This window comes from Pseudoliparis swirei, chromosome 1 (assembly GCF_029220125.1).
Source record: "Pseudoliparis swirei isolate HS2019 ecotype Mariana Trench chromosome 1, NWPU_hadal_v1, whole genome shotgun sequence".
Taxonomy (NCBI): domain Eukaryota; kingdom Metazoa; phylum Chordata; class Actinopteri; order Perciformes; family Liparidae; genus Pseudoliparis; species Pseudoliparis swirei.
The window spans coordinates 7,123,251-7,147,803 of NC_079388.1; the positions used below are offsets into that span (position 1 = coordinate 7,123,251).

The following is a 24,553-nucleotide window of genomic DNA, read 5'->3' on the forward strand; positions in this document are numbered from 1 at the left end:
AGCAGCCATGTTTCAGTTGACATTCACGTCTGTCTAAAATGTCATCGCTTCATCATTTTACTCTCAAAGACATTTGTCAAAATTAACATATTCATTTTTGAGTTCTGGCCAAATGTGTGTTTTCGTGAGGTCACGGTGACCTTTAACCGGCACAATCTAATCACTTCATCTGTGAGTTCAACTGGATGTTTGTGCCAAACCTCCTGAGATACCAAAGTACCCCGAGAGGAGAGAGAGAGAGAGGGGGGGGGGGTGGTTAGACTGGCCGACAGCACCTGTCTGACTCACTTGGACTGGTATGAGTAAGCAGGAACGTGGTCGGCGGCGCTGTCCAACTGGATCTGCTGCTGGCCGGACACCTCCTGTGACGAGGGAGCCACCGTCTGGGGGGAGGCGTCCGTCACCACTCCCTGAGGACACGGCACGGCGGGGGGAAAAAAACCTGTCAGCTCGGCACTTTAACGAGCGTCCATCTCGCCGCCACGCTCGGACGCTTCCTGCTGAGAAGTACGTGACTGGCTTCACCTCTGCTACTCCACCCGGCCTTTCTCTCCTGGACCTGGTGAGAGGAGCCGTTTCCTTCTTGAACGGGTCACAGTCAAAGTTTCTCTGAGAAACGAGTAGGTTTGGGCTTTCAAAAATACAAAGTAGTAATATATGAAATAATAAATGAAAAAACTGTTTTGACATGACATACAAGTTAGACCAAATAAAACTGTTGGTAGTATTAACTTCTCAGACTGACAGCTCCATCACTCTGAGCTCAGACTGCAAAAAAAACAAATCTCATGGATGCCGACATGCCGCCTGTCAGGCGTACAGAACAATGGCGACGGCATCTTCCATTTATTTGCAGCCGTACAAAAGAGCTGTTTTGAATTTCAAGACACCACTCAAGGAAACATATTAATATTAAATACAAACACAAAACACAAAGAACAGAAGAAGCATCACGTCCTTGTGATTTGAGGAATCGGTGTGTAGAGGTCGATGTGCGAATAACCAAACAGATCTTCGCTCCATCGCTTGCAGACTCGTACATTAGAGGTAAAGAACGATGTCTCCGTGCGCCGAGTTCATCACGAAAACCTCTCCGCCTTTTTTTATGTGTCCGGCATTACCGATCGGCCCCATCACGGAGTCATCTCCATCACCTGTAACAAGCTACTCGAGTACACCACGAGGTGTACATCACTGCGTCAGCCCTCCAGACACGGGCCGACGCAGTGATGTACACCTCGCCGCCGACGCTGGCATTCAGAGGACGGCGGCGAGGATGAAATAGGTACGAGACGCCGCGGGCTACGTTGCCACTTCATTCATCTCCTCCGTCCCGCTCCTTCACGAGGAACTTTGAGAGGAGGAGGAGGGGTGTGGAGTTCGGGGTGGTATGAGAGAGGCAGGAGGGAGGGACTAATGGGCCTGTCAGGGGAAACTGTCATTGTCTGTGGTTGGTGAGTTAACCGGAGCGCAGTAGCTGACGGATGTGTGTGTGTGTGTGTGTGTGTGTGTGTTCCAGCTACCCACCAGCCCGGACCGGCTGTGGAGAAGGGGGGGGGGGGAGGCACTGTGTCTCACTTCAGCTCCTGTCATCCGATACACGACTGATAGTCCATCTGAATACGGCCGCACTGTCAGCCGCCAGACAGCCGTCGCCGCGCTCCTCGCCGGGCCCGCCTGCTTGCCACGCTCATCACTTCTCAGGCCGGACCGCTCCCAACCCGCCGGCGGCGCAGACAGCCGACCGAGGAAGTGACAAAGTCTGTGCTGCACTTCAAACGTCTTTCCCGAATCCTATAAAACTTCTGACTCATCCTGCTTGGCTTGCAGTTTCCGCCCTCGCTCTGCGCTGCCGGTGCGAGGCCGTTTGTTTGCAATTTACGGCGAACGCGATCCGTCTATTTAACGGCCGTTCTGTTGACGTGGCGAGCGGCGTCGGTGATGTCGAGGCGAGCGCTCGTGGGCTGTCCGGCGTAATGATGCTCCCCCTTTTGGGTGAACCCGGACACGTTTGTGATTGTTAGTGTGTGTGTGTGTGTGTGTGTGTGTGGGGGTCTTACTTCGACAGGGACGGCTGTTGGAGGCACAGGAGTGTACTGGGGAATGTAGGTCCCTTGCATAGGCGCCGCGGCAGCTGCAGCAGTCATGTACTGGAACACAAACACGAGGCAGACGCATGTCAACAACCCCGGCACACAAAACAAAGATATTACACGGCGCAACAAACATTTCAAGACATTTCGGACTTGGTAATAATAATAATAATAATACATTCTATTTGGAGGCGCCTTTCAAGTCACCCAAGGTCACCTTACAATAAAATCAAACAGGATACAGGATAAAAGTATGAAAGATAAAAACACCATTAAAACAGAAGATCAACATGAAAACAAGTGAAGTGTACAGGATCCAGTTATAGGGAGTATGCCAGTTTGAATTAGTGTAATCAAAATGGGACAAGAAAGATCCGACACTGACATCACACTTCCTTAAAAGTCTGATTTACTGCAATTACTTATATGAGCATGCTGCGCCCTAAGCATCCTTTGGAGGGCGCTAAAAGAATACGTGTGCACTCTCAGCAGAGCAGAGCAGAAGACAGTATGAGAGGTAGAGGAGGAGGAGGAGGAGGAGGAGGAAGAGATGTCCAGCTGTTCCACCAAAGACTTCTCAGGAAGGCAAATGCAGCAGCCACAGCGGAGAAGAAGATAAGACAATGAAACACAAAAGAAAGCTGAAGGGAATGAAAGGGACGTGAGAGAGAGAGAAGGGAAGGGAAAGAGAAAGCAAGAGGTCTGTTTCCTGTGGCCTATATTCCTTTCCACATGCCTGCCGGCTCCCTCCGTGATGGCCATTTTACAGACGTGACACACGGTCGTCTACAAGACATCCGCGCGGCTCGCACATGCAATATGAATGAGGACACGGCATGGTGTGAGGCTTTCTTCCCCTTGGACTTGCTGTGAATGCATGTGATGTTTAAGTGTGTGTGTGTGTGTGTGTGTGTGTGTGTGGTGAACGTGAACGCCAATGTCAGCCCGTGACTTGCCAGTGTGTGTGTGTGTGTGCTTCTTTTTAATTAGCTCATGCCTGTGCATAGAAGATGACTTATCACTATGTGCCTGTCCTACTGTGCATGTGGAGATACAAGTTGTGCAGCTGGCTGTTGGGAACACACATGCATGTGTGTGTGTGTGTGTGTGTGTGAGAGAGACAGACAAAGACAAAGGGCCTTGGAACGACAATGCTGCAGCGCCAACGGATGTGATCCCAGATAAGAGCCACCGGCCGGCCTCTCCTCCTCTCAACGTCTTCCTGCTGCTTTTCCGGTCCAAAGAAAAAAGGAAAAGAGAAGTACAATCCCCCTTTAAAAAAAATTCCTGTCCTATTTCTTCCCTTCTCCTCTCAGTGCCCGTGCCAGTGTTAAAAAGCGTGGCGGCAGTATGCAGCGGGAGGCGGTAACGGAGGAGCCGTGCCGCGGCTGCGAAGCCTTTCTTGGCCGCGGGCCCGGCGGTGCTGGTGAAGTGTCATTACTGGCAGCGTTGCTAATGGATCGGGTCCGGCTCCACCGCTCACCCCTAATGAGAGCAGCTAAAGGCCATGGACATGGGTGATTAACTCCCCCACCGAAGCCGCACATGGCCAGGAGGATGCCCCGGGATGGATGTGTGTGTGTGTGTGTGTGTGTGTGTGCGTGCACACTTAAGGTTATCACACCTGCAGGGCTGTCACACTCAGGACGGGGTGAGGCGGCACATCCAGACTTCCTGACACATGACCACATTACCTCTCCGTGTCATCCCTTCTTCCCTGCCACCTCTCTGCCGCTCTCTCTCTCTCCTCCCCCCCTCTCTCTCCACCTGCTATTGTGTAAAAGGGCCTATCGGGTTGTTGAAGTGACCTTCTCTCCCGGCTGAATCCAAACCGCGCATACCAATTTTCCGCAGGACTTTTAGTCTTCGCCTCTCCTTGCCATTAACTTATACAGTCGACTCACCTGTGAGGGCTTCGCGAAAAGCAAATGAAAGGAACCGGGAGATAATTAGCATTATGAAAATCTCCCTGTCGACGACCCGCTGTCCATCTGAAATGTTATATTTCTCGGCAGGACTGCAAAAGGAATTTAAATTAGATTCAACAAGAACACTTAATAAGATTTCCCCTTCCACCATAACCATTAGTTAACCTCTCTAATGTGGAAGGGTGAGCTTTTCGTGGTCGCTGCTGTGCCAAGTCACGGGGACAGTGAATTGGGTTGCTATGGCGATAAGGATCTTTTTTTTTTTTCTTCGTCCAAATTCAACTCTTTTAATACTTTCCTGTCCATCGCCAAGGGACAGGTTTGGGCAATATAAAATATCCCTAATTGGCAATAAATGCTGTTTCACTCTCACAGCCACACGTACCTACACACACTCACACTCACACACTCACACTCACACACACACACACCTGCGGCTGGAGCAGATGGCGTGTGCGTATGTCTGATGAACGGGAGGCCTGGATAGTTCCTTAACGAGGCCGGTGTGAGTCGACTCCTTAAGTCTCCTCGCTGCCATCACTATTGATGACATACAAATATCGGCACTGTATAAAGTCACGCCGCAATGCAGCAGCGCCAGGTCGGCGTACCACCGGACCGTCGACAGAACCACGGCGGCGTGGGCCGGATGCGATTTTTGTACTTTTAGCTTCCGAGGAAATTGTCCCGGCAGAGGTGGATTGAAGCAAAATCCCGTTAGCATGTTTAAATGTTCAAATGAATCACCCGCCACGTCCACCTCTGTGTGGACAGGCTGTTGGACGCGTCGGCTACTCAGAGCGGGTTATTAATGGCAGAGCGGCGTGGGGATGGGCTCTGATGACTATTGATCTGATCTGTGCGGCTCCATCACAATGGCTGTGAATCATGGGGCTGTACCATACCTCCCCCCCCCCCCGTGGAGATTCATATTGGCAACATCTGTCTGTTTTGTTTGTCTCACGTGTGCACAGAGGGATGCAGACGCACAAGGAGGCGCAATATGGATTCACATTATTATGAATCCACTGATCTACAGGTTTTGTTTGATACATTCCTTACTCATTCAAACTTGATCATTCATCAGCTAATGATGATAAGATTAAATCGCTTGGGAAATAAATTTCACTGAATGGGCGCAATTATTGTTTCGGCTGCATTAGATTGACTGAAATATTCAATCAAATCTAAAACCAATCAAATTTGACACAGAATTCAGACTAAAACTAAAATAAATAGAATATGTTAATGACCTTTCAGCCACTAATAAGACTACAATGTTTTCAATTGTCTGCAACTAAAACTAGCCTTTCACTTTAAAGTATAACAATAGATTTATGACTAAATTGTGACTACAACTAATACGGATTTTTGTCTAAAGACGAAGACTAAATCTAAAATAGATGCCAAAATGAACACTGATGGTCAGCGCTGCCTCGTTTGTGATTGACAGGTGCGTTTGAGACCTCTCTGCTCTGATTGGTTGTTTTTCTTCGGGCACAAATGTATCTTGGAAATGCCATCAGTGCAAAAAGGAGGCAGAGGAACCAGGTGTAGTCTCTCTCGTGCGCTACTGTCACGTTACACAAATTGGGAACATATTCAAATTCAAAAGTTCGGCACGCACATCAAATTCAGAAAATTAAAATTAATTTGAGAGCGGCACAACTCTTGCGCCGCAGTTCTTGGCTGCGAGCAATCAAACACATTCAAAACGTATTGTAAATTTTACAAATGCCATAAAAAAAAGTTGTCCATGCATGAACAATTACCTTCAAGGTCCTACACGGGGCTAACTGCTCAGTGGTCCTGGGAATCCCCCCAGATGCCAGCGTGTGTTACTGTTCTACAAACGAAGGAGCGTGCTCAGTCAGCTTCCCCCGGGTGAGCAGGGGTTAAACACAGCCGTGCACGTTGATGGAAGTGTGGAGTAACATACTGTACTTAAGACTCCCCCGTTTAAAACCAAGGGAAATAGCCCAGTTAATAGAGGGAAGCGCTTCACACAAATCTGTCCTGCAGAGACACAGAAGCTGTCAATCACCACTGTCACCATGACAACGGAGACCTGGGTTCTACATGCCAAGCTGGAAAGAGGATGGAGAACAGAGGGAAGGTCACCTCTTGTCATGCCAAACACTATGTCGCTCACACGCACACACACACACACAAACACACACACACACGAATGCACAAACACACACACACACACGATAAAGCATGTGCAGGTCTAACAGGCATGGGCAAACACAAAGCATGACAGGTAGCTCCTGCTAAGTGGTGAGAGCAAGGAGATAGTAAATAACTCAGTGACGGAGCAATATGCACCAAACATGGTGGAATAAATCATGAGGAGCTGGGATGGCGTGTTTATGTGTGTCGTCCATAAACTGTGAGCCTGACGTTCTTCAGCATTCTGTGATCAAGTTGTTCACGATGGACAGACACCAACGTGAGCTGCCTGCCTCTGTAGGTTTCAAACAGAATCATTTTCTGGTGAAGCAGCTGAATTCAGTGGCGGCGGGCCAATAGAGGGCCACGGGGCCCGGGCCCCACCCACCGCGAGCCACAAAAAAAGAAATATATACAGGACTGTCTCAGAAAATTAGAATATTGTGATGAAGTTCTTTATTTTCTGTAATGCAATTAAAAAAACAAAAATGTCATGCATTCTGGATTCATTACAAATCAACTGAAATATTGCAAGCCTTTTATTCTTTTAATATTGCTGATTATGGCTTAGCTTAGAAAACTCAAATATCCTATCTCTAAATATTAGAATATCATGAAAAAGTATACTAGTAGGGTATTAAACAAATCACTTGAATTGTCTAATTAACTCGAAACACCTGCAAGGGTTTCCTGAGCCTTGACAAACACTCAGCTGTTATAAATCTTTTAACTTGGTCTGAGGAAATATAAAAATTTTATGAGATAGGATTTTAGAGTTTTCTTAAGCTGTAAGCCATAATCAGCAATATTAAAAGAATAAAAGGCTTGCAATATTTCAGTTGATTTGTAATGAATCCAGAATGCATGACATTTTTGTTTTTTTCAATTCAATTCAATTCAGTTTATTTGTATAGCCCAATTTCACAAATTACAAATTTGTCTCGGAGTGCTTTACAATCTGTACACATAGACATCCCTGCCCCAAAACCTCACATCGGACCAGGAAAAACTCCCAAATAACCCTTCAGGGGAAAAAGGAAGAAACCTGGAGGAGAGCAACAGAGGAGGATCCCTCTCCTAGGATGGACAGATGCAATAGATGTAATGTGTACAGAAGGACAGATTTAGAGTTAAAATACATTCAATGAATATGACAGAGTGTATGAATAGTTCATAGTAGGCATATTCCACGATGGAGACCTCCACGATCCATCAGGCAGATGGCGGTGGGAGGAGGAGGGCGGAGTCTCAACAGGACAGTGGCGTAGTCATGAGCAGGAATTCCACGACCCAGACGATCCATCAGGCAGATAGGATTATGCCGCCTCATAGGGTCCGATGACCCCATGAGACGTAAAGTCAAAAGGACTTCCGGGAGAAAGCAGAGTTAGTAACGTGTGATTGAGAGATGAAAATTCATCCTTATGGAGAGAAAAAGAGGAGATAGGTACTCAGTGCATCCTCCCCGCAGCTATAAGCCTGGCATATCAAGGGGCTGGACCAGGTGAACCTGATTCAGCCCTAACTATAAGCTCTGTCAAAGAGGAAGGTCTTAAGTCTACTCTTAAACGAGGTGACTGTGTCTGCCTCCCGGACTGAAATTGGAAGCTGGTTCCATAAAAGAGGAGCTTGATAACTAAAGGCTCTGGCTCCCATTCTACTTTTTAAGACTCTAGGAACTACAAGTAGTCCCGCATTTAGTGAGCGTAGCTCTCTAGTGGGGCAATATGGTACGACAAGCTCCTTAAGATATGATGGAGCATCACCAATCAAGGCTTTGTAGGTTAAGAGAAGAATTTTAAAAGTGATTCTTGATTTTACTGGGAGCCAGTGCAGAGCAGCTAGTGCAGGAGTGATGTGATCTCTTTCTTAGTTTTAGTGAGAACACGAGCTGCAGCATTCTGGATCAACTGAGGGACCTAAGAGATTTATTAGAGCAGCCTGCTAATAAGGAGTTGCAGTAATCCAGTCTCAAGTAAATGACGTGAACCAATTTTTCTGCATCTTTTGAGACAAGATGTGCCTGATTTTGAAATATTACGTAGATGAAAGAATGCAGTCCTTGAGATTTGCTTTACGTGGGAGTTAAAGGACAAGTCCCGATCAAAGATAACGCCAAGATTCTTTACAGTGGTGTTGGATGCCAGGGCAATGCCGTCTACAGAATCCACATCACCAGATAATTGATCTCTGAGGTGCTCAGGGCCGATTAAAATTACTTCGGTTTTGTCTGAGTTTAACATCAAGAAGTTGCAGGTCATCCATGTTTCTATGTCTTTAAGACATGCTTGAATTTTACAGAGTTGGTTGCTCTCCTCTGGTTTTATCGATAAATATAGTTGAGTGTCATCTGCATAACAATGAAAGTTTATGGAGTGTTTCCTGATAATATTGCCCAAAGGAAGCATGTATAAGGTAAATAAAATTGGTCCAAGCACAGAACCTTGTGGAACTCCGTGATTAACGTTGGTGGTTATCGAGGCGTCATCGTTTACAAATACAAACTGAGATCGATCTGATAAATAGGATTTAAACCAAATTAGTGCCGTGCCTGAAATGCCAATCGACTGCTCCAGTCTCTGTAACAGGATGTCATGGTCAATGGTGTCGAATGCAGCACTAAGGTCTAACAAGACCAGGACAGAGAGGAGTCCTTTATCTGCTGCCATTAAGAGGTCATTTGTAATTTTCACCAGTGCCGTCTCGGTGCTGTGGTGTTTTCTAAATCCTGATTGAAATTTCTCAAATAAACTATTATGATGTAGAAAGTCGAGCAACTGATTTGCGACCACTTTCTCAAGGATCTTGGAGAGGAAGAGGAGGTTAGAGATCGGTCTGTAGTTAGCCAATACCTCTGGATCCAGAGTGGGCTTCTTCAGGAGAGGTTTAATAACAGCCACCTTGAAGGAGTGTGGTACGTGGCCTGTTAGCAGAGACACATTGATAATATCTAATAGAGAGCCGCCAATTAAAGGCAAAACGTCTTTAAGCAGCCTCGTGGGATGGGGTCCAAGAGACAGGTAGACGTGTTCGAAGTAGAAACCGTTGAAAATAATTGGTCACGGTTGATAGGAGAAAAACCCTCCAAATATACACCAGGGCATACAGCGGTTTCCAAGGCCATTCCACTTGAGGACAGATTGGCACTGGTTATGGGCAAGAGATTATTAATCTTGTCCCTAATAGTTAAAATCTTTTCATTAAAGAAGTTCATAAAGTCATTACCACTAAGGTTTATAGGAATGCTCGGCTCCACAGAGCTGTGACTCTGTCAGCCTGGCTACAGTGCTGAAGAGAAACCTGGGGTTGTTTTTATTTTTTTCTATTATTGATGAGTAATAGGCTGCTCTGGCATTACGGAGGGCCTTCTTATATGTTTTAAGACTATCTCGCCAAACTAAGCGGGATTCTTCGAGATTAGTTGAACGCCATATGCGTTCAAGCTTTCGTGACGTTTGCTTCAGTTTGCGGGTCTGAGGGTTATACCAGGAGCAAACCTCCTCTTCCTCACTGTCTTCTTCTTCAGAGGGGCTATCGAGTCCAGTGTCATTCTCAGAGAGCCTATGGTACTGTCAACAAGATGATCAATCTGGGACGGACTAAAGTTAGACCAGGAGTCCTCTGTTATATTGAGACGTGGTATCGAATCAAATACAGAAGGAATCGCTTTAAATTTAGCTACAGCACTATCAGTTAGACATCTAGTGTAGAAACTTTTGACTAACGGAGTACACCCGTAGTATAAATTCAAAAGTTATGAGGTTGTGGTCTGACAGAAGAGGATTCTGTGGGAAGACGTTCAAATGCTCAATGTCAACGCCATAAGTAAGAACAAGATCAAGCGTGTGGCCAAAGCTGTGAGTGGTTTCTGTACTCTCTGACAGAAGCCAATCGAGTCCAACAAGGAGATGAATGCAGCACTAAGGCAATCATTATCAACATCCACATGGATATTAAAATCTCCAACAATAATAACTTTATCGGTTTTAAGAACCAAACTTGATATAAATTCTGAGAATTCAGATATAAACTCTGAATATGGACCTGGTGGGCGGTACAGAATCACAAATTGAATTGGCTGTAGTGTTTTCCAGGTTGGATGTGAAAGACTAAGAACAAGGCTTTCAAATGAGGTGTAGTGTAATTTTGGTTGAGGATTAATTAATAGGCTCGATTCAAAGATGGCTGCTACTCCACCTCCTCGACCGGTGCCTCGAGGAATGTGAGTATTAATATGACTTGGAGGAGTCGATTCATTCAGGCAGACATATTCTTCATGGCTCAGCCAGGTTTCAGTTAGGCAACATAAATCAATGTGATTATCTGATATTAAATCATTCAGTAACACAGCTTTAGATGACAGAGATCGAATATTTAGGAGACCACATTTAATAGACCTATTTTGTTGCACTGCTGAAATAATTGTGTTAACTTGTATAAGGTTATTGTGTACGACCCCTCTTCTGCTTACTTTTGATTTATTTAATTGAAGTGGCCGTGGGACAGACACAGTCTCTACTCTAAAGTCAAGGGTGGGTAACTGCTCGAATGGAAGAGCAGAGAAGGGTGTTAAACTACAACTCTGCTCCCGGTTCCTGATCTGAACCCTGGGTTGTCATAGATTAAGTCCGTCATCAACTTGGTCTTTTTCGCAGAAATGAGACGCTCCGTCCAACGTGGGATGAATGCCGCCTCCTCATCAGATCAGGTTTTCCCAGAAAGTCTTCCAGTTGTCTACGAGTCTACATTATTCGCTGGGCACCACCTCGACAGCCAGCGGTTGAAAGACGACATTCGGCTATACAATTCGTCTGTCTGCAAATTTGGGAGAGGGCCAGAGAAAATTACGGTGTCCGACAACGTCTTGGCATAAGCACACACCGATTCCACATTAATTTTAGTGAGTTCCGAGCGGCGGGCTCGGGCGTCATTACCACCGGCGTGTATTACAATCTGACTGTATCTCCGCTTATCCTTAGCCAGCAGCTTCAAATTGTAATTGCATTACAGAAAATAAAGAACTTTATCACAATATTCTAATTTTCTGAGACAGTCCCGTATATATATATACTTATTATGTCAGTGTTGTATGAATAAAATGTCCTTATTATGTCAGTGTTGGAATATATGTTAAATATTACTACAAAGTATAAATGCGTGTTTGATACTGGGATGTTTGCTGGATTTGTTTGGATGGCTCGACCAAAAAGAAATTCCACCAGCCGCCACTGGCTGGATCCCAAAGCGGTGACCATCACGAAAGCCTCTGTGCCTATCCTCGCTGAAAAATAACACAGCATTCCCGGAAAGATATAGCGTCACCACACCGGCAGCCTGGGCAGAGCGGGAACATTTGGTTCTTTTCTTGGAGAGGACTGGAAAGCCACAGCCATACACAAGCAGCCACAGAGAGTCCTGGAACAGCCACGAGTATTCTGAGGAATGACGGAAGTCCCGATGGGTTGTTGACACTGGAGACGCTACTCGTGGCAGGTGAAGGTTTGGTCACATGACCACTGTGGGCGTGGATGGGGAGACAACCAAAACAACCTCACCACCATGATGCGTCTGCACTTGAAGAATGTGCTTTCAGAGTTGCAGACGCTGGTTCCCAACTCCTCCTTTAACAGGCTTTCTCAATCAGGCACTATAAAGGGCCTTCACATCTGGCTTGAGAGTCAGCTTCAGAGAAAACATGTCTCAGTTCCCACTGATGATCAAGTGTGGCATGCCGTGTGTGCAGCCCGGCCGTAGAGGAGTTATGCTCCGCAGTGTCCCACCTCGGGAAAGCTAAGCAGGCAGAAAGGGGAGAGTAAATCAGAAGGGGAAAAAAGAGAAGGAGGGAGAGTGCCGTAACCTACTTTCTCCGATAATACAACCCATCAAACATCAGAAGCCATCATCGTAGATTAGCCTGTCTCTAATCCTGGCTGTTAGCACAGCTGGGGCCAATTAGGGAGGGGGCATTCCTGACAGAGCCAACATGGCGTTACAGTCGCTGACAGCTCACCTGGAAACACATGGATAACTGTACAATACAGCACTGTTTCAATCACACGCACGCACACACACACACACACACACGCACACACACATCAAACGTAGCGACGGAGCAAAGCTGCCTGCTTGCCTGCCCCCGGGCAGCGGGGTTAGGGCAGGAAGTCAGGCTTTAGAACTGTGCAACACCTCTGAGTCGACTTGATCCTTAAACAGGGGGGAGTTTTAGGGGGCGGCGACTGTAAGCCAGTGTGTGCGTGGAATAGTGGTAGATGTGATGTGTGATTTAGAGAGTGAGTGAGACAGGACGTGTGAGAAAGAAACAGAAATTAGTGGTTGAGAGGGAGGAAGGTGGGGAACAGAGCGCCCTGTCACGCCGTTAAATCTGTTTGACGTTGAAGATCAGGGAGGGAAACCTACTCCCTCAATATCTGGTGGTGACCGCATGCGGGGTAAAACAAATGATACGGCAGCACATGTGGCAACAGCCTCAGAAGGTTTGGCTTTCTTCAAAGGAAATGTAAAATCCATCTCAAACTCAATGTGTACTTTGTCCGAGACCCAAATGAATAACGTTCCCCAGATTGAAAGGCCTCCACTTGGTCAGCCTGACCTGCTGTGTAATGGACGCCTGCAGATTTCTCTCTTAATATATAACTTTCTGTCTCACAGAGCAGATGTAGACTTTTACATGTGTTTCATTGCAGGACTGGTATGCTGGAAAGAAGTAGCAGCAAAACCTCCCGCCACAAATCCATTTTAAGTGCACCTTTCAGTGGATTTTGTCAGTGTTTGAGCATTTTTAGATAATGCAATATAGTCACGGCTTTATTGACTCTGAAACTAAAACTGTGTTCTTCTTCCTGTGTTTATTTGGCTTTATCAATCTCGCAATTATGATAAAACTGGATCGTGTCCTTTCCAGAATAATGGTATTTTACAAAAGGCTCAGAGATGCTGTGTAAATAGCTGTATTATTATTTAACTAACCAAACATCAATTCCCTGAAAAAGACATGGCACTTAATATGAGATAATATTGTGTTTACATCTGTGATTTACTGCCATATCTTTTGCAAAACTCTTGCCGAGTGGTTATGGTCAGGTAATAACCCCTCGCTGGAATATGCAGGACCAGCCGATCTTTGTCCACATGGTTGTGCCACAGTTGGCATTTGGATTTAAGGTCTGAAGGTCTGAAGGTCTGAAGGTCCTGCACCCGCCCGTTTGCAAATTGGACACATACCTCCAGGATTGAATTGCTGACATGTGACGGTTGGCTAACGGTAAACACAGGACACGGGGCAACACCAGTAACGTTAGTCGGGGGCAAACTGTCAAGGTTCTTCCGATTTGCAAGGCGTGACATCTTTAACGATCTTAAAGTTTGTAATATATCCTCTGCCTCTGCCGAGAGCTTCTCTTTCTGACGATGAACAACGGACAGATGACCGGGGACGTATCACGAGAGCTATTGTTGCTTCGCTCTGCGATTTCCCATTCCCTCCCTCACCCCTCACCATGTGTGTGTGTGTGTGTGGACTGTGGGTGGACAGCTACGCAGCGAGCTAAACACACTTAGAGGTTTTACTGGAAGCAGTCGTGAAACTGTGAACAAGTATAGGCAAGAAGATAAAAGGGCAACAAAAAGATGGCATAAACAAGATGTATTCTAAGACAAATACAGACGTATTGTCCTACTATTTCCCCTCATGCCAGGAAGAAACAAAGTAAAAGGAGTCAAATATAAATCACTTCTCCCAACAGTTAATTAACAATTCAATCCGCCTCAGGCAGCTAAACTATATTGGGTATTCTTGTTAGTAATAAACTGATCACAGAAAACTAAATGAACCAATCAGCAATCCGACAACAGCTGCCCTAATAAAAAGAGCGCCTACAGATAAGACAGGGCATTTAATGAGTGGAATAAAAATGCCTGTAAATATTAGCTTAGTCACAGATTGGAAGATAGAAACACTGAAACCAACGGTTGGAGGTAAAAACTGTTTTTTTTGCAAATGTGATTAAATAAGTGCGTAAAAGTTGTTTCCCCCCCTATCCACAAGTAGCGTGCCCACCAAAGCTCACGGCTCTGATCGCACTGGGAGGTTCTCAGCTGGGAGGTTCTCAACTGGGAGTTTCTCAACTGGGAGGTTCTCAGCTGGGAGTTTCTCAACTGGGAGAGCCTTGTGTTTGTGCATTTGTGTTTTGGTGCGTGCATGGCTGGTACTCACACTTCCTGTAGTGCCCATGGACAGATGGTTCATCTGCTGGGCGAGAGGGCCCATCATGCTGGCAGGCTGCATGGACATAGTGTGGTCCATGGCTGGCGTGATCACTGCACCCTGGTGGAGACGAGAGAAAAGACGAGGAGGAAGTGAGACCGGAGGAGGAGACCGCGGCTGTTCTTCATTTTGATGAGCCGACACGGAGCGGTTGACGGTCCTCCGGGAGTCCACAAACAAAAGAAGGTTCACATGAGGGTGTATACGCGAGAGGATAGGGTGTGGTGGTAAGAGTTAAAAGAAGGCAAGGCAGGAAGTCGGGGTTGGAAAAGATGAGGGGAGAGAGAAAGTCAGCAGGAGGACAGGAAGGATTTTCAAAAACATGAAAGCAATAAAAACAGAGGAAGGGAGAAGGGTGGGGCTCCGGCAGGGGTGACACAAGGACAAACGCAGCCAGAGAGGAAGAAAGGAAGAGGGAGAGAGCGAATAAACAGCAACAGAACACAGGGACATCTTAAAGATCAATACACACTATTGTCTTTCGCTCCATCAAAATAGTCCATACTGCTGCTGCTGTATCAACAATATGGGTTTGTGAGGCTCATCGATCGCGGCGAGAGGATGCCATCTCTCTGCACCCCCCCGCCCCCCCAATCCTCCCATCTCTCATTCACTCTCAAGCCTCCCCTCCTCTTCATGTTCTCCCTAACGGCCGGATGAGAAGGCGAGAAGCTTCTTTTTCGGCTGTGCAGTGGAACATGAGGGAACGCGATGAAACCATTGTTGCACTTTCACTCCTCCTCGTCTCGTGACAGCTCCATCTCCCCGGCACCGATGCCTCCGGAGGAAGAGCGCTCACAGCCGAGCCCCCCCCCCCCCTCTCACTGTGTGTGTCTGTGCTGCAGCTCAGCCTGCTGCACACTGGGCGTAACAGCATTAGTGCACGAGTGTTTAAAGAGACTGACGGGTGTCTGCGTGTAGTGTGTGTGTGTGTGTGTGTGTGTGTGTGTGTGTGAGCAGCCCACTGGTGTGTCTGTGTGGACCTATTGGAGAACAAACTGTGCAGACACAGCCTGTCAGAACCGCTCTGCTTGTATAGTTCCTGCATTCACAACAGTCGGCCAGCTCTCTCTCTCTCTCTCTCTCTCTCTCTCTCTCTCTCTCTCTCTCTCTCTCTCTCTCTCTCTCTCTCTCTCCCAGCCTCCCTCATCTTCTCCCTCTTCCACTCACTATGCGAGCTTCATGTGATCCTCTACCGGAGTTTCACCTCAGCATATAAGGAAAGAGGCAGCGGTGAATGCTGAGCTCGGTGGATGAGCTCGGTAGGGGAAGGAGTGTTACAATTGCACCAACTCTGTGTACGTCTCATTATCACTAAGTGGCCGCTTACAAATCACTACATGAAAACAGTTTGCTCCACACAAACAAAAGGGTGTGAGGGCTGATGGCGTCCTGGGTTCTGCCTCTCAGGCTTTTTACAAGCGCCCAATCTTACTGTCGAATGGCCGTATGAAACCTGAAGGAACAACGGCAGAACTACTCAGAGGTAAAGAAAAAAGAAAAGACAACGGCTCATTCGTGAGTTTTTTCTGATTACATTTGACTATAATGATAATAATAATGCATTGAATATATAATATATGACTTAACAGTTGATCTATTTATCTGAGCCGACACTTGATGAAAATGATGTTTAATAATGACGTTAACTTAGAGGATTCCTCAAATTAACTAAAAAGTTGCATGAATATTACTAATTCTGAAACTCATATTTCTCGATGTATGCATATTATACAAATTGAAAGTAAGGGATTAGAAACTTAAAATATCAGTGCATGATGAAAAGTAATGTAGGTACATTACATTTAAAGTGAAGAACATTACTATAGATATTTTCTAGTAGCCAATTTTCACATTTCAGAAGTCTTTACACACATTTATTGAGTTTTAATGGTGCAACCTAATTTAGAAAATGACTTTTTGGAAACAGCTCATATGGGTATTAGTTGACTAAGAAATACTCAAAGTTAACAAGTAGACAAACTGATCTCAAGTCTTTCTTTTGTGTGGGAAAATCTGAACCTGCAATTGTAACCGGTGGAGGTAACTCAATATTTCTCCTTCCAAAAAAAAAAGAAAAGTTCCCCGAGTTCACCACCGTGATAGACGGGTGGAGTAAAGGAGAGAGGAAACGAGAGCAGACAGGAAAAAAGAGACAGCGTGAGGACAGCAGAGGGATGATTAAGGAGAGAGCTGATGGAGGTCATGCGGAAGACGGGAGCCAGAAAAAAATGGACGGGGTAGAGGGAGGACGGAGAATTGGAGAGAAAGGCTGAGAGACACGCAAGGGGGGGGGGGGGGGGGAGCGAGAGATGACAAAGAAGGAAACTGCGGGAGAGAGGAGGAGAGAAGGAAAGAGATGGAAGCAGCAGGAGCTGTGGGCTACCTGTTACCGTTTCAGCCTCCGACAATGCCGTTATAATGGGAAAGGGAGAGCAGCGGAAAGGCTTAATTCACAGACGTGTCAGGGAGAGTTAAGCCGATTTGTGATTTCGATTTTCTGTGTTTGGGAGACTGAGTGTCTGTGAGAGAGGGGGATTTTTAGTGTGTGTGTGTGTGTGTGGCGTGTGTCTGTCCAGAGAGAGCAAAGAGAAAATGAGAAGGAGACTGACACAAATAGAACAATATATGTTTTTGATTTGCCCAGCTGTGTGCGAGCGAAAGAGCAAGCTAATGGATGCTGCCACGCGGCTCAAATGCGACACGATGTGTACACATCTCCTCGATGTACGAGCTACTTTTGATGTGCGAGTGAAACGCGTGCGCGTCCGAGTAAAAAACCCATCTTGCTTAAGATGGTATTGATCGTGCTCCAGACAGGAGACGGATGATATCAGCCCCCGGGTTGTTAAATACGTTGATATACACTCAGCGACCAGAGACAATGTACAGTAAATAGGAAAGTCTTGTAAAAATAAAAAAGCGTGCAGTTTTTTTTTTAACGACTACTCATTACAAGTAAATTGCGGCACTCCAGCTGATGGAGCCCTGATCGGTATCAGCTGGTATTCATTACTTTGTCTTTAGAGTTGCTGATCAGAAATAACAGCTGTAAAACGGGTACGGCGATACATAAATGTCACCCAGAAAGAGTTCATACTGCCTGGTCCATTACGGTGTAAGGACCCACAGCACGGGTCCAGACTCCAGTGAGGTGTAGGCAGCGTGTTTTAGAATTTCATCTAGTTTTGCGAACGCTGAAAGATGAGATACGTCTTTTTCTTCGCAGCTATGAGACCGAGAGATGTAAAATGGTCTTTTGTCATATTAATATCGGCTCTGTCAAGATTGCGGTGACGGATTTAGAATTTAGGAACAAAACAGCTCGTTTTGGAGAGTGTAACAGAGTACAGTCATGAAGCGCCGCTCAAAGTAAATACACAATAACCCCGACGTACCAGAAGTGTATTATTAAAAAAAGAAGAAAATGAGGGAATCTTTCAAATAAGGAAAAGATTGCTTTTTTCCCTTTTTTACACAATGTCTTCTGCAAAGGCTCTCGATAGCATTCTGCAAAGATCCAGTGAGCTTAATGTTCTCTACAGCTGCAGGTAGAATATCCAACTTAGTCCGAGTGGAAACATACCGAGGCCTCAGAGAGAAGCTCAAACGCCGACTACTTCTAGAAAGGTGCGCCGGGTGTGTCTGACCATCGCTGTAATGTGTGATTGAGACAATACAACAATTTGCTAACCCGCCCCATCTGGCTGTAAGAGGTTGTAAAACACTCTTAATTAAAAATCTAAATCAAGCGGCGATGGAGTCACTGCAACCAGGAGAGGTCCTTGAACATGGAGCCGCAACCGACCGCCAAAAGATATGATGTAGTTTGCTGCAGCAGAATGGGGGATAAAGGGCAGACGCAGCTGTTGCATAATAATATCGCAGAGATAATAAAACTCCATTTAAACGACACTTTTAAAACAAAGCTACAAGTACGTCCATGAAGTTTCACTGCTGGCAAGAAGACATCCGAACTGTTTAGTCATCGTACGCAAAGAAGAGGCGACTGAGGGTCAGGGGTCAGCAGGTCTGTCTTTCAACCAGGGGGTTGGAGGTTCAATCCCCGCCCTAGTCGATGTGTCCTTGAGCAAGACACTTAACCCTGCATTGCTCCCTGTAGCTGTGTCTACTTTGTATGAAATGTAACATAATTGTAAGACGCTTTGGATAAAAGCGTCAGCTAAATGTCATGTAATGTAAAAATCCCTAATAGCTTGGTAAAAAGTAAGAATGGGGCACGAAGGCTGACATTTTTTCAAAGTATAAATGCTTTCTGACAGGCAAAAATGGGAAAGTTGGCGTAAAAAAGCCTCAAGAGCGTCAAACAATGAGCGAGCTGTGCTCCAACCAAACAGAGCATCACTTGTGCTGTCCACATGAAAGAGGACCTGCACTTGACTCGACACATTCCTCGCTGTATTTGACAGTCGGTTTCCCCGTGCAACGTCTCGGCGGTTTGGATACCGATGCCGGTCGTGTGTTTTGTGCTGCGGCTCCACGCCACAGGGCTCGAGTAATTCTGCTCAAGCGCTCAGGACCGCGTAGACTTTGCTCCATCTCCGGTGGAACGTACACAGGCGCAGCTTGTTCACTCAGTCGTTATTGGTCTGGAAAGCCTGGTGTTATATAACATCTGCTGCTGATTGACTGGTAACTATATACAGTGCAGAATGCCAGGGGCCGCTAACACGAGACGCCTGCCCAGCTGAAGGGTAATCCTGTCGGTACAGACACTGACTCTGTCGAAGCCACACCACCACACAAGCTTCTGGGTAGTGTGTATGTCCTCTTTCATCCACATGTTTATATTCCTGCATGATCTGAATGTGTGTGTATGCGTTCTTATACATTATCTCAACTATTTTTTGTGTCTGCTGTTTATGGGTTTGTGGTGATTCATACTTTTTGAAAAAAAACGTATTTTATCGGCCGTCGCATTTGACTGCTGACTCCTCGATCCTCGGAACCGGCCGGTAAGGGGCCGCGACTGATCGACAGTCCAGATTTGCATGCCGGGGTAAACCCGGGAGCACTCCTGATTTTTCCATCGACACAAATGCATATGATTGCGGCTCAATGGGGCAGTGTGTGGTTGCGTGGGGAGGGTGTGTGGTTAAGCGAGCGTGAGAAAGAGAGACGGCGGCTGCACGGTGGGGGGGGGGAGCGTCCCTGGGATTGGCCAATTGTGGGTTGTATTCGTTCAATCAAACATTACAGCAGGGGTGCAGACACTTGGCTGAGATGTGCTCTCTACTGATTGCTCTTTCAAGTCTTGTCCTATATGTGTGCTCTAATAAGCCTAACAAGAGCCACCCATGACTTTTGTTTCACCTAACTCGACTGTGGCCACAAGTTTCAGATACCCTCAGGCACCTTTCTATTCAGGAAAGCCCAAAAAAAGGGAGCCAGCATCCTGGGTCTTTGGCTTTAATCCGCAGCATGAATCCCTCCTCGGGGGGAACAGACTACCAGGGCTGGTCTAGTATTACCAACACGGTCTGGCTGCAAGACGCAACGTGCATGGACTAAGCCAGCAAGGTGAACTGCTCATTTCTCCCAACTGAAGGAGCAGAGAAACCGGAGCGCACCACGATGAATCGAAATGAACGAAGCCACACAAGTCGACGTGGATGCAGATAGCGGCTTATAGTAGCGTCTGCCACCATTTTGCTTTTACTCTTTTAAAAGCTTAATTGCAGACCCCACAGGAAACTGCGGGGAACTCTACTGTGAAGACGAAGCAGCTGAGGGCCACAACAATGTTAACAGATTAGCATTTGGAGCCAGATGCCGACGAAGGATTTCTAACCTCTGGCAAAGATTTTCATCTAATGTGTTCATAATTCTCTTCCACAATGACACTTATTATTATGATTAATTGTGTCTGTCAATTATCTGCAATATCTTAGAGGATGCAGATTAAATTACAAGTAAATGTTTTATCCCAGAACATCAGCCTCATCAGGTGAAACCTGAGGTGCAGTCGGCTATGAATAGAGATCAAAATCTGGGGACATATGTTTCTGATTGGCTCTGATTGACATTGTTCATAGCAATGCTGCTGTGCACAGATTAATTCAGTCCGTAATACTATCGATAATGACCATAAAATGCTCAGAGTAATGAGGTCATTATCAGAGAAAATCCACTAACTTGAAGAGGATATTGTATGGATTAATAGATTTGTACTGTGTGTGTCTGTGTGTGTGTGTGTGTGGGGGGGGGGGGGGGGGCATTTGCATGCGTACGTAGATGATAAAGATGCTAGATGAAGCATGTAACAGTATTTGTCACATCTTCATGGGAGGTCCATTCCCTTGATTCGCTTGAATCAACCGTTCTCCGACTGCCTCTTGTAGCCACATGGATCATTTCACACTCTCCAGAATATTTAGCTTATTTACAAAAGCCAAACAAAAAAGAAAAGATCAGAAAATCCAATTGTTCATAAAAACACAGTGAGCTCGTAAAGCTTGTCCACCAAAATAAATCAGCTTTTGTCTCAAAATGTGTTTCTGCTGCTATCGCAACATTTTTCACAGTAATACCAAAAAGCTTAAAGTGAAAATGCCGCCGCTCAATCAGTCACCCTGTGGCACTGCAACAATATCTCTCTTATATGAATGCAACTTTAACCCTGGACAGACGTCTTTTTTTGCTGGCACCGGCACAGTAGCTGCAGTTGTAATCCGAAAGGGCATTTGAGAAAGAGACGGGGGGGAGAGGGAGAGAGAGAGAGAGAGAGGGGGAGCGGCAGGAGGGACGCAATGAGACAAAAACAGGGATACATGAGAGGGAGATGTATAGAAAGAAGTAGAGAGGGAATGAGGATGGGAGAGAGGGATGAACAGATAAAGAGAGGAGAGCAAGAGCGGCTCAAGGACGACCGTAACCCCGTCTCAAATTCTGCCTCGCCAGTCAAATCCACGAGACCAACGCAATGTTGCCCTCCTCGATCCGCGGTGAGGAAGAGGGGGAACATGAGGATGGATACATCACGGGGAAGACAGCCCTCTCTTTGGCAGAGGGAAGTGAATTTGAGCGTCCGCGTGTGTGATTAATGATCTCTTATATGTCGGAGAGATTTACCATTCAGAAAGTGTTAAGAATGGCGGCGCATCTGTGCGCCAGCCACACGGGCGCGTTGGTCTATTGGGGCATTTGGTTCTTCCGTTTCATCTCCTCTGCCTCAAGGTCCGCTGTCCAAATAACAGAGCAAAAAGGTGAGCGGTCATGCCGGTCTGACATCCCAACGCCTACACTGCCAACCAGAGCACAGCATTAGAACATCTGGGAGACAGCAAGAGAGGAGAAGAGAGAGGGAAGACAAGTGATGAACAGAGAAGGAAAGGAAGAAAAAACGAGCCGCTACCTCGATGTGCCGTCTCCTTTAAAAAGAAAAGTTGGATAAAGTTCAATGCCCAGCATATTCTGCCCATTAATTGGGGATAAACTCATTTTGAACACTGTTCTCTCCTCACTCACTCTGACTTCCTGCTCCCAAAGTGCCGGCTCCTCTTCGGTGATGAAGCTCAGTTTCATGTGAATGGACTTCTCAAGTGTAATCAGAGAGAAAACAAACACCTTTGCCGAAGCGCTACACGCTGGTGAGAGATGCAGGAAATGATATCAGTTCTTTATTCCCGTGGAAGTTCCTGACCCAGATAATATATCATTTCTTCATAACCGGTATTATTAGGAGAGGAGTGATATCTTAGGCTCAAGTAGAAAGTACATATAACTCCAAATAAGCACAAAAAGCACCAGTGTAGCTTTAATTGCGAAATCAAAACCAAAAACAGTCAACCATGTGCCTTAACGGAGAATGTACAAATATAAGTAAATAAATATGATCCCATAATGGAACCAGGCCGTTACTCGACTACATTTTGAACAGTTTAGCCAAATATCTTAATTATATTTTATATACGTACGAGAATATCTACGGGATGCAGATTTTTGTTGTGTGTTTAATATGTGTCTCTCTGTTACACAGTGAGGTTTATCCTTCATGTGGAAATACAAAATGACAGAATTAGTCTTGCACATTTCCTGTTGCTGTACATAATGATGTAGTTTGTTAAAGGAGCTGGCAGAAAGTTTAGTTGGACCAAACCAACGGAATGGCAACGAAAAGGCCTGTAAGTGAATAAGTGACTGCTTATTTATTATTGGGCTGACTGTTAAGGGTTTTACAAGACACACACACACACACACACACACACACACACACACACACACACACACACACACACACACACACACACACACACACACACACACACACACACACACACACACACACACACACACACACACACACACACACACACACACACAAACACACACACACACACACACAGTTCTATTCTATTCTGATATCTGACCGGCTGGCTGTGACCCCTTCCCCTGCCCCGCTCCACTGCCTCCATATTGCTTGGACACCAGTCGCGCCGCTGCCCAACGCTCCATTGGTTTAACACGCAACACATGGCGGCACCGGCCAAACTGCAGCACAATCAATGGGTTTTAAATGCTTCGAGTAGGCCCCTGAGCTCTAGAAGCTCGCACGCTTGGGTAAATTGATGTCCGCCACTGAGCTGGTGGCAGGCTGTGTGTGTGTGTGTGTGTGTGTGTAAAGAGCTGTCTACTGTGTGTGTGGCTGGTAGCCGGTGAGAGCGTGGGTCATAAAGGGAGACAGATTGCTAGCTATGATCCAGTGATGGCGGTGACAGCTGGGGTTAGCAACTAGCAGCCGTTTGGTGACAGAACTGGAACACAAGGGGGACGGATACGGCCACATGGCGACTTCTGGCGTGATGAGATGTACACCACAGCACAATGCAGCGACCGACTGGTGGCTACTGCCAATGGCTCCAAGAGGCCTCGCGACATAAGGCTGGAAGATGGAGGGCCGTCAGGCTGCCGTACGTCTGGTTGGGAACAACCAGGACGGACCACACATATGGCACTGCACACACACACATGAATCAGGCAAGCATGAGCAGTTACACGGCCATAGACAAGGAGGCGGTGCACATTCTGTCTGCCGTAAAACAAGAGATAGAGTCTGCCAGAGGGAGCAGGAAATGGTACACACCTTTAGGTATACAAATGCATTGGTATTGACCTGATGCACACATGTCGATGTATTTTTGGGCATGTGTCGACAGAATTACACACATACACAGTACTGCCCATGCTGAGCAGTTACGGGACTAGAAATATCCGGCATTCACTTTGTAATAATGTAAGTCAGCTTGTTAGCGAGCTAACTTCAAACCTGTGTGAAACACGCTTCGCCAGGAAAGTGCAGTCCTGACCGCGAAGGGCAGAGAAGGCCCGGTGAGTTGAGATACTCGGAGGACAGGCAGGAGGTCGCGTGGCTGAAAGGCAAACGGCGTGGCGTGGAGGGCAGCTGCAGCTGGATGTGTGTGTGTGTGTGTGTGTGTGTGTGTGTGTGTGTCGGCCTAGCTGGTGCCCTGCTGCGACCAGATTACATGTTCACTGTCCCACATCGGGGGTGGAAGTGAGATGGGTTGGACTGAGTGCTAAATGGCGACAGCTGGGAGCCACGCGGCAGCTGGAGTCGTCCTCCAGTGAGCGAGTGCTGGACCATCAGTGGTAGAATCCAGTGTTTCACAATCACAGGGACTCCCAAGCAGTTCAACAAAATAAAAAAGTATTTAGTACTCACAAGGCTAACGATGCCATTGACACTTTTATGGTAGCTTGAGGCAAACCGTTGTTGTAGTGAAACAGCTTGTAGGAAATATCAGATAATTACATCTTTTGGTTGCCTCTTAATATCCGCAGCACTTGGACATGTGCCTTCTGGGTTAACGAACAACAAACTGACAAAGTGAATCACAACTGAATCATGTCAAAAAACTGCATTACAATGTTATATTATCCCAGGGATGATCATTTATAGAAAAATATGTAAACTCTGATGCAACAGCATGAGTTAAATCATCTGTGAGATTCATTAGAGGTACCTCAACAAAACATTACTCCCGTAACCCTCGGGGTAAAGATTGAATTTACAAAGCCAAAATAACTTACTGCATCAG

The 24,553-nt window shown here is 46.2% G+C and overlaps 1 protein-coding gene across 1 annotated transcript in view; it reads right to left on the minus strand.

Moving 5' to 3' along the window:
* rbms3 (RNA binding motif, single stranded interacting protein) overlaps positions 1-24,553 on the minus strand; it is a 182,406-nt gene that overhangs the window by 7,049 nt on the left and 150,804 nt on the right. The window contains exons 14-16 of the mRNA XM_056425448.1: positions 14,427-14,537; positions 2,061-2,150; positions 289-410 (exon numbers count right to left, since the gene is read on the minus strand). Of these exons, the coding sequence (XP_056281423.1) occupies positions 289-410; positions 2,061-2,150; positions 14,427-14,537 (323 nt within the window). The remainder of the gene's footprint in view (positions 1-288; positions 411-2,060; positions 2,151-14,426; positions 14,538-24,553) is intronic.